This window comes from Bubalus kerabau, chromosome 14, assembly GCF_029407905.1.
Source record: "Bubalus kerabau isolate K-KA32 ecotype Philippines breed swamp buffalo chromosome 14, PCC_UOA_SB_1v2, whole genome shotgun sequence".
Taxonomy (NCBI): Eukaryota; Metazoa; Chordata; class Mammalia; order Artiodactyla; family Bovidae; genus Bubalus; species Bubalus kerabau.
Genome location: NC_073637.1, coordinates 70,205,966 through 70,216,261, shown reverse-complemented (window position 1 = coordinate 70,216,261; position 10,296 = coordinate 70,205,966). Strand labels below are relative to the sequence as shown.

The 10,296-nt window shown below is 46.5% G+C and overlaps 1 protein-coding gene across 1 annotated transcript in view; it reads left to right on the top strand.

Annotated features, from left to right (window-relative positions):
- The first annotated feature begins 59 nt into the window (after window positions 1–59).
- Window positions 60–10,296, top strand: part of PTDSS1 (phosphatidylserine synthase 1) — a 68,648-nt gene continuing 58,411 nt past the window's right edge. The window contains exon 1 of the mRNA XM_055546612.1: window positions 60–371. Coding sequence (XP_055402587.1) covers window positions 193–371 — 179 coding nt within the window. The 5' untranslated portion in view covers window positions 60–192. The remainder of the gene's footprint in view (window positions 372–10,296) is intronic.

The following is a 10,296-nucleotide window of genomic DNA, read 5'->3' as shown; positions in this document are numbered from 1 at the left end:
CCGCGCCGGCCCCGCCCCCCGCGCCGGCCCCGCCCGCGGCTAGCCCCGCCCGAGCTGCTCACCAACCCGGCCCCGGCGTCTGCCCGGCCGGCCGCCCGCCCGCCTGCTGCGGCTCGTCCGCCCCCCGCTCCCCGAACCCAGGCTCCCAGCCTCCGCGGGCCGGGGCCGCGCCGCGGGACCGGGAGGCGGGCCATGGCGTCCTGCGTGGGGAGCCGGACCCTGAGTAAAGATGATGTGAACTACAAGATGCATTTCCGGATGATCAACGAGCAGCAAGTGGAGGACATCACCATCGACTTCTTCTACCGGCCGCACACCATCACTCTGCTCAGCTTCACCATCGTCAGCCTCATGTACTTCGCCTTCACCAGGTGCGGGGCGTCCCGGGCGCGCCCGAGGGCGAAGGGGAAGGGGCTCGCTGGGGACGCGGCGGGGCGGGGGGTGGGGAGAGCCATGGCCGGGAGAGGAAGCGGGCTCGTTCTGCTCCCAGCGCGGGCTCGCCCGCCGACGCCTCTGTCCCCGAGCACACCCAGCTTCGCTCCCCTACCGCTCCTCGGGGACGGGCTCTTGTCCCTTCCCTGCGACCCACGTCCATCCTCCACCCACCCTCACGCCTGTCCCCATACCGCCTCTCCCCATGCAGCGCCTCGGGCCACCCCGGGAACACGCGTGGCTCCGCTGGCGCGATCGCCCTCCCTCCCTCCTCCCCGGCTCCCAGCATCTCTCCCCTCTCCACGCATCACGACACCGGCCCCCTCCTCTCCGGCCTCCGTCCCCGCCTAGCACACCGCATGAATCATCTGGTATGCACCACTTGCAGCACCCATGTCCCCGCTGCAAACACCCCAGTCAACGGGCGTCTTTCACGCGCCATGCCCAGGCCCGGGACGTAACCCAGACCCCTTCTCCGCCGAGCTCCATCAGGGTTCAGCACTACCTGCCCACAAAAATGCACTCCACTGCGTTGAACGGCAGTCGTCTCGCATAACCCTTCCCGCAGCCCCAAACACGACCGCCTGTACCACAACACAAACTGCCAGCCATGCGCACACACATCACAGCCAACATTCCAGTACTGCCACACAGACCCCAGCCCATCACACAACACACGGTGCCCGCTCTGTTCTCTTATCCCGGCATACATGCTGAAATGAGACATTGGCAGGCCGCTGTAGCAATGCCTGGTGCGTTGTAGATGCTATGGAAAGGGTTAAATAAAACACGCACACCACACACACTATAGCACAACTCTCTTACCGCCTGAAAACATACACGCACACTCACTCACAGCACTTCTTATGTACACTTGTGCCTAGGAGCTACCCCATCCAACTCTTGCTGGCCCACAGCTTATAGCTACCTCACTGAGCATGAGGTCCCTCAGCCCCAAGCCAAGGAACTGATTCATGCCTAAAGGACAGGTATACCCTGGGGCCTACTTATAAGGGTTTATATTTTCTGAATGAACCTCTTTAACGAAAAAAAATGTGTGTTTATACCAACCATGCTTAAGCACTAACCTAGAGATGTGGAGTTTTGGAGCCAGACTGCTGGTTGCAAGACTATTTGTGTGACCTTGGTTAAGTGGTTTAGCCTTTCTCTGAGCCTCAGGATTCTCCTCTGTATAATGGGGATAAAATAGGTCCTTACCTAATATGGAGTTATAAGGATTAAATGAACATGTGTGAATGTATTTAACAGAGTACCTGGCACACGATGCATAATTAATGTCAGTGCAGTTCAGTTCGTCGTGTCTGACTCTGTGACCCTATGGACTGCAGCACTCCAGGCCTCCCTGTCCATTACCAACTCCCGGAATTTACTCAAACTCCTGCCTGTTGAGTCAGTGATGCCATCCAACCATCTCATCCTCTGTCGTCACCTTCTCTTCCCGCCTTCAATCATTCCCAGCATCAGGGTCTTTTCCAATGAGTCAGTTCTTTGCATCAGGTGGCCAAAATATTGGAGTTTCAGCTTCAGCATCAATCCTTCCAATGAATATTCAGGACTGATCTCCTTTAGGATGGACTGGTTGGATCTCTTTGCAGTCCAAGGGACTCTCAAGAGTCTTCTCCAACACCACAGTTCAAAAGCATCAGTTCTTCGGTGCTCAGCTTCCTTTATAGTTCAACTCTCATATCCATACATGACTATTGGAAAAACCAAAGCTTTGACTAGACGGACCTTTCTTCTCTCCTGATATATTTATCCAACAATCAGTGGTTCTCAGCCCATCCACAGAAACTGTACAGGAGTATATTTGGTGACCTCAGCATTGGGGGAACTTCTGATATTGAGCAGGTGGGGGTTAAGGATCCTAAATGTGTAAATGCCAGGGATAGCATTTAAGATAAAGAATTGTCCCTGACTCACAGGCACACGTGTGCACCTACACACTTGTATACGTGCAAGTGCCAATGGTATCTCCCTTGAGAATCAATGCAACTTTTTCAGATTTTCATAAAACTGATAATGTCCTCCTACATCACACTTGTTCCTTTCCTCCACAATCCATTTAACTCTTGGTTCTTACTTTGTAAGTGTTTATCTATTTGTGTGAATCTATCTAAAGGCATAAAGCATATGGAACAATTAATGATTGAGGGAAACAGCTACTTTTATGGTAAAATATTCTGCTAATTCTCTGCTGTGGAGTAAGGACAGATATTTTCAGAGTATCCAACCAAGAATAAGCTTTGGAGAGAAGTCTTGTCCCTAATTATGGTTATCTTCAAATACTTATCATGTCATTTGATTTTACCACCTAATATCTGTGTCTGTGTGGCCACTTAATATTGCTTAGCCCCTGATTGCTTATCAGTACATAAAGTGAAATATTTAGTAATACCTGATAGGATTTCATTTTAAGTGTTCAATTCATCTTTTTAGATAATCTGTATTTAGCTTGTGAATGCTAAGTCGCTTCTGTCCTGTATGGTTTTGGTGACACTATGGACTGTAGCCCGCCAGTCTTCTCTATCCATGGGATTCTCCAGGCAAGAATACTGTAGTGGATTGCTATTGCCTGCTCCAGGGGATCTTCCCGACTCAGGGATTGAACCCATGATTCAGGTCTCTTGCTTTTTCGGCAGGTTCTTGACTCAATGCATAATGAATAGTAATTGCTCAGTAAACATTAACTATTATTATTACATCATTTCATTGTGTGCTGCTGCCTCCTAAATTAGATTTTTCATTGAGTGAGGGTGTGGTGTGCTCTATAATTAAGAAAAAGAATAAAAACTTTGGAAAAATGGACAATGCTTTGCCTGAAGAACATATATTCCTGTTTCATATTCACTTCAGTTTTACTTTGTCTCCTGTGGGTTGGCAAGGATGGAGTTAGTACAGGAGTTTCTTTGGAAATTAGAAAAGTAATTATGCTATTTTACTTTAAATAATAAGAAGCAAGAATGAGCAGTGTGTTTCAACCTTTTACTTTATTATTCTAGGCCCTTTCAGAACAGATTTCTCTTCCTCTTTTCTAATATGGAAAGTCACATTCTTCTGGAAGTTCCCTTTTACAGCATGTCCTGCCAAAGCATTCAATAAATTACAGCAGTGAAAGTATAAGAAATGAGTGTGAATTTTAACAGCTTGTCAAAAGTAATAGAAAAGGCATAATCTGAACTGTAGGCTATGGTCTTTTCCAAAATTGATTATGATTTTACTTCTCCCCCTAATTTCACAGAGACAGAAATCATACATTAAAGAACTACTTCAGAACAAGTTTCATGTTATATAAAATCATAAGTACAATTAGTACTTACTGTCTTACTCATTTTTTGTAGTGATTTGTGACCCTTTAAACTGAGACATTACAGTGATCGTTCTGTCTTCTTCCAGAAAGATTGAAAGTAATGACTTCTTAAATGAAGATTAATCATTTTGTGCTCTTTTGCAGTAAGAACCTTAGTTTATAACAGGGTTTGAGTTGGTGACTGTTCAGGGCAGTTCTTTCAGTAAAACTTTAAAAATATGTCTTAAAGGTTGTTTTTCAAAAACCAGTAGTTGAAGAGAGCCAGGGGTAGAATACTTTCCCGGTGTCAGATTACCAGTATGCATGAAACTCTACCTGGGTCATGACACGTGGTGCAGAGACACAGCAAGAATTTAGGATTGCAAGGATTAGGTGCCTTACACAGAAGTCCAGGACAAGTTTGTATTCGTCCAGTAGTGCTTTTGTTAAATGGCAGCTAGGCCAACTCACTGTTGAATCATAGCGTTTCAGTCTCCAGTCCCTATCACTGTCATTCACAGTAAAGCCAGATGCTATTGAATCCTGCCGCCTAAGATTGGAAAAAGCTCACTTTGCCACATTTCAGGGTAACCAGTTTTAGAAGTCAAATGCCTCTGCATATGTCTTATAAAAGTGTGTTCAGCCAACGTGGGGAGAGGAGAACCTTTGTCTTAAGCTCTGAGCTCGCCTTTCATAGGTTGGTAAACTTGGACATGTTGAATAGCCTTAGTTTCAGATACTTGGGCTTTAGATTTGAAAATGCCAAAATTTACTAGATCCCATTGGTAACAGGTCGCTCTGTCCTCAAGAGGCGCCTGGCAGTAAAATAGTGAAATCAGTCTCTCCAGTGACACTTGTCCAGCAAAAGTCATCACTTGCCCGGAAGAGATTGCCTTCCTGCAGCTTCCTGTTCAGAAGGGGTCATCCACTCACCTGGGCTAATTTTTCTCCTTAATGTGGGACTGAGGAGGCGGATGAGGGCAGGCACATGATCAGACTTTTGATTGATTGATTTCTACTTGTTCGTGATAGTGGTTTTCACTTCATTTCCCTTAGCGGCTCTGGAGCTCCAGCTTTTTTTGATCTTACTGTGCAGGCATAGTTCCACCTTCTGTGTCTCTTCCCTCCTGGAAACCTGCCAGCCTTCCCTGTTTTTTCCCTTTAGACCATATCAATTCCCATTAGAAACTGTCTCCTGATACTGCTGATTCAGTTGTCTTGAGCCTATTTCCTTTAGGTACAGCGTGTTCTTTCTTCCCCACTAACAGAAGGCCTCGGCTGTCCTTGTTCCCGGATACCAGCAACATTAAGTGACTGTCCACGGCAGTGTGTGCTGGGTGACACCAGCCCTGGAGGTAGAGGGGTGCCCTGTGTTAGGCCCCCTCGAAAGAGGTCCAGTTAACCTTCTTAACATTTCTCTTCCTCACTTCCTATGTAAATCATGGATTTTTTTTTTAATTGGATTAAAATAAGCACCTCTTTATATCCTTTCTTGTCCTTATTTCTGGTGTTTTATGTCCTTAATTGGAGAAGGAAATGGCAACCCACTCCAGTATTCTTGCCTAGAGAATCCCGTAGACAGAGGAGCCTGGTGGGCTGCCGTCCATAGGGTCACACAGAGTCGGACACAGCTGAAGTGACTTAGCATGCATGCATGTCCTTAATAAGATTATTCATTTCTCGAAAGAGAAAATATGTCATATTTCTTTGGGGTCTTTGTGTATACCCCAAAGATATACATATGTGTGTGTATATATATATATATATCTTTGTGTCATATGTCTTTGGGGTAATGTATATAATGGGGTAAGGTATATCATGTATATTTCTTTGGGGTAAATAAGCACCTGGGTGACACACAGAACTACTTGGTTTAGCTGATGCTTACCTTGGAGAGTTGCTTGCCTAGTACTGCTGCCTAGGGTCTAGCACTTTACATATAGTTCTGTTACCAATGACAATGCAGTTTGTCTTGTGATAAAGTCCCTCTCGCCCCAGATTTCTGTAGGGATGTTCACAAGCTTTTTAGGGTCAACAAATTTGAAAGCCCAGGACTCATTCAGGCAGCAAGGACTGCTTCCTGAGCCTTCGGTTGTACTCAGTGTACTTCAGCAGTCCGTGTTCCACCCAGCCCAGGTCTCCGGCATCCTGGAGTTCATCTAGTTTATCTTCACCAGGTCCAGCCGGGCCTCAGTAGCATTCAGAGCTGTCCTCCTCTGCCCATGCCCAGGCTTTAGCTCATAAACTCCAGCTCTTTGGCATAAGACACGCCCAGGCCTTGACCGCCCTTCCCTTCAGACCATCCTCCACACTGCTTTCCTCACAACCTTTTAAAGTCAAGATCTTGATCCAGTCCGTCCGCGTACAGTCTTGCCCTAGATCTCTATTACCTGTCGGGAGTGCCTGCTGGCCCCTGAGGGTCTTCATTATAGAACCTTAAACCTGCCTCCACTGTACACGGCACATGCTGCCGGCCCCGGGCAGCCCCACACCTGGTGCCAGGCTGGTACCTCCCTCTGGCTTGAGAAAGCCTTCTGCCTACCCACGAGCCCATGGCATCCCTGGCAACCGTCCCGATGGTCCCCTCCCAGACCCCTTTCTTGGTGGTTCCTGGAAGCCCAGAGGAAGAAGTGTTTATGTACAGTTAAGTCTCCTACATATGAACAGGTTCCTCCAAGGGTGCATTCATAAGTTCAGTTTGTTCGGAAGTCCAGAATTCGCCAAGATACGCAGCTAACACAATTAGAGGGCAAGCTGCAGTTTCACTCAGGCCTGATGTTGATGGAATGCACATTTCACATCTCTGGACGTTCAAAACTTGAAGGTTCGTAGGTATGGGACTTACTATATACTTCGAAATGTCTTTTATTAGTATTTCTCTCTCCTATTGTAATATTTGTTTTTATATTTATTGAGGGCAGATACCTTAATCATCGCAGAATACACACCCAGTAAAATGCTAAATGAGTCAAATATGAAAAATCATTTATACAATATGAACTTTCAAAAAATATCACTCTTCTCTGTCAGTTGCTATTTCAGCTCTAATTCTCGAAAAGAATCTTTAACATTTTACGAAATGAAATGAATGTGGTCTTCAAAGCTCATATCAAAGTTAGTTAACATTGGTCCACTTTGTAACTTGAGACTGAGTTTTCCATTGGGAGAGAGGCTCCTTAACAGTGTGTAGCCTCCTGAACATGACCCTATCTTTGTGTCTCAGTTTCAGAGATTCCTATTAAAGAGATGGAAAGGAGAATATGGCAGGGGGAGAGGGGACAACCAACTCTGCATTTAGGAGTCAAGGTTAAGGATTCCTTACCTTCTTGGCCCCAGGGAGACAGCCGTGGTTAAAGATAGTCTAGAGTGGAAGGTTTGCTTGTTGTCCCTGGTCTTTTTGCTCACTGCCTGCAACCTGTTGAAGTTTAAAAATCCGAGGCCAAAGCTTTTTGTGTTCAAACCTTTGTTAAAAAAATATTAGGGCTTTCCTTTCACTTGTTCTGCTTTTCAGGTTCTGTCTTGGGTAGTTGTTTAATCTCTAAGTCATGCCCGACTCTTTTGCTACCCCATGGACCGTAGCCCGCCAGGCTCCTCTGTCCATGGGATTTCCCAGGCAAGAATGCTGGAGTGGGTTTCCATTTCCTCCTCCAGCGGATCTTCCTGACCCAGGGATCAAATCCATGTGTCCTGCATTGCAGACAGATTTTTACCGCTGAGTCGCTGGGGGTGTTTCAGCCCCTGGCTGGTCAGCGCCGAGGCAGGAGAATCACCCGCAGGGGGCCTCTGGGCCTGGGCCTTGGTTCCTCCTCACGCTCCTTGGGTCACGCACCTGCTCCGCCCTGGCCTCTTCCTGTCTCTGGCACCTACCACGTTGAGAAGGCCTGCTCTGTGCAAGGCCTTGTGCTGGGTGCTGGAGCTGCTGTGGGTGAACGAGAAGGGATCTTAAATGACAATTTTCCTGTAATCTGTGCATTTGGTGTTTTAGCTGTGTATGGTCAGGGCTACCCCAGCGTGCTGCTGGAACACCTCCTAAATTTAGCAGAGCAAGGGGAAAAGAACTTTGGCCTCCCTGAGCTCATCTGTATCATATGGGTCAGTGCAGCAATCTTGACCTCCAGCCAGCATTCCAGAAGCCCTGGCACCTACTTCATTTTGCCTCTGTTTGTTATAACTGTGGGCAAGATAAAGCAAGAGCTTTATTTTCCTCATCCTCCAAGTAATGATAATACTCCCCCAGAGAACTGTGGAGCATTTCAACCAAATGGCAGCTGGGAAAGGCCTTTGGAAAGTTCAGCAGCTCCAAGACCGAGGTGCCTGTTGTTAGGAGCCTCAGAGGACCTAGCAAAGAGGTCAGGGCGCTGCTACAGCCTCGCAGTTCTAAGTCTGAAGTCCTCTTATTTTTTGTTGCCGTAAAGCAAAACGTCTTAGTTGAGCAAGAATCCTGAGACCAGGGAAAGTCAAGATGGGGCTCTGGCAGCCCTGACTGCAGATTACAAGCCTCCCTGGGAAGTGGGAACCATATTGCCCCCTGGCAAAGCCTGAGGACATGGTACTGACTCCACAAACGGGTCAACCTTGTGTGAACGATCGAGGGGGTTTTTTTGGGTTTAGCGGGTTTTGTTGGGTTAATCAGAGGCTGTTCCAGCAAATTAAAAACTTTTCTCTCAGGCCAAAATTATACTAAGATAATTATTTAATTTTTGTGTCTTACTGTGCTTTTCATCATGATTCTCTCAAAGAGTCAGGACTATGTCTGTTTATCTTTGTCCACAACGATAGGTGTTGGCTAGCTGAGGGAATGAGTGGGCAGAAATTACAAATTACTAACTGACAGGCCGTCTGTGCCAGGCAGTGCTCTAAGTCCCTCACGTGTGTTAAGTTATTTTATCCTCACAGCAACCCAGTAAGGTGGAACTGTTACTCTCCTGTGATATACTGAGGAGGAAACCAAGGCACAGAGAGGCTGGATAATTTGCCTGAGGTCACACAGGCTGATAGTGTGAATTCAGAATTCAGGCCCAGGCTGTCTGGCCACAAACCTGTCCTCCTTGTCACTGCACCGAACAGCCTCCTAAAGGGGAAAACATGTAGCCTTTGGGGTCAGTAAAATGCAGATTGTGATCATTTCACCCTTCAAGGGTGTTAGGAAGATTAAGAGAACTAATGCAGAGCAGCTGTAGCCAGCCTTCAGAGAGGCACAGACCCAGTGGATGTCAGGAGATAAATGCTTCTCGTCCTCTGATGGAAGGTCTCTGGAATCTGTAGTGTGGTCTTTGTAGCCTTTGCCGCCTAGTTGCTTTTCATGATTAACTATGGAAAATGTCCAAATTCCTTGGCGTGTGGTTAAGTCTCTGGATGACGGGGAGCTGAGGGTCTCACAGAGTGGCCCCGGTCAGCTAGTGGGGTAGGCGGGGGGCAGCCTCCTCAGTCACCCATTCCGTTCTTTCTACACGCCCACCTTTTGTAGGCACTGTGCGGGTGCCCTCTCTGCTCTCAGGAAACTCAGAAGGCCTAGTGGGGACCCCTGGTCTGATCTGACTCAGATTTCTTCTTTCGCTCACCGGCCTACCCTTTGGTCTTTGATCACAGGAGTGTGATCTTCCTGTACTGCATGTTTTCACTTTTACCAAAGAGCTTGCTGTCCGTCTTTGATACTTTTTTTTTTCTAATTAGGCAAATATAAAATGGCCAACTTTTCAGACTTGCTGCTATTTTATTCAGATTTAATCGGCCTTTTTTTTTTTCCTTTCCTTTTTTTAACTCCCAAAACTAGGATCAATCCCATCTTTCTAGTAAGATTGCTCAGAATTTACAAAATTGCAGCTTCATTGTTTATCGCCGATCTCAAGTTCTTAACAAATTTAGTGTTGATGTATAATCCACTTTTTGGAAAGTAATATATCTACATTGCTTAAAATCCAAGATATTCCACTGGGTGTATGGTGAGAAGTCTCCCCCAACTCTTTATTTACTCTCTTTGGATAAAACGGAGTGATCCTTTCTTGGGTGGATTTCCAGACACCCTGTGGAGCTCGGAGCACAAGTTACAAGTTACGTATACCTATGCGTGCTCTTCTTTTTGCACAAAAAGTTGCTTACTGTACTCCCGTTCTGCAAATTGCTTTGTTTACTTCATGATCTCTTAAATTACTCTGTACTAGTTAATTAAAAGCATCTTCATTGTTTTGATGGCTGCCTACTTTGCTGACAAAGGTCCATCTAGTCAGAGCTATGGTTTTTCCAGTAGTCATGTATGGATGTGAGAGTTGGACTATAAAGAAAGCTGAGCACCAAAGAATTGATGCTTTTGAACTGTGGTATTGGAGAAGACTCTTGAGAGTTCCTTGGACTGCAAGGAGATCCAACCAGTCCATCCTAAAGCAGATCAGTACTGAATATTCATTGGAAGGACTAATACTGAAGCTCCAATACTTTGGCTACCGGATACGAAGAGCAGACTCATTGGAAAAGACCCTGATGCTGGGAAAGATTGAAAGCAGGAGGAGAATGGGATGACAGAGGGTAAGATGGTTGGATGGCATCACCAACTCTATGGA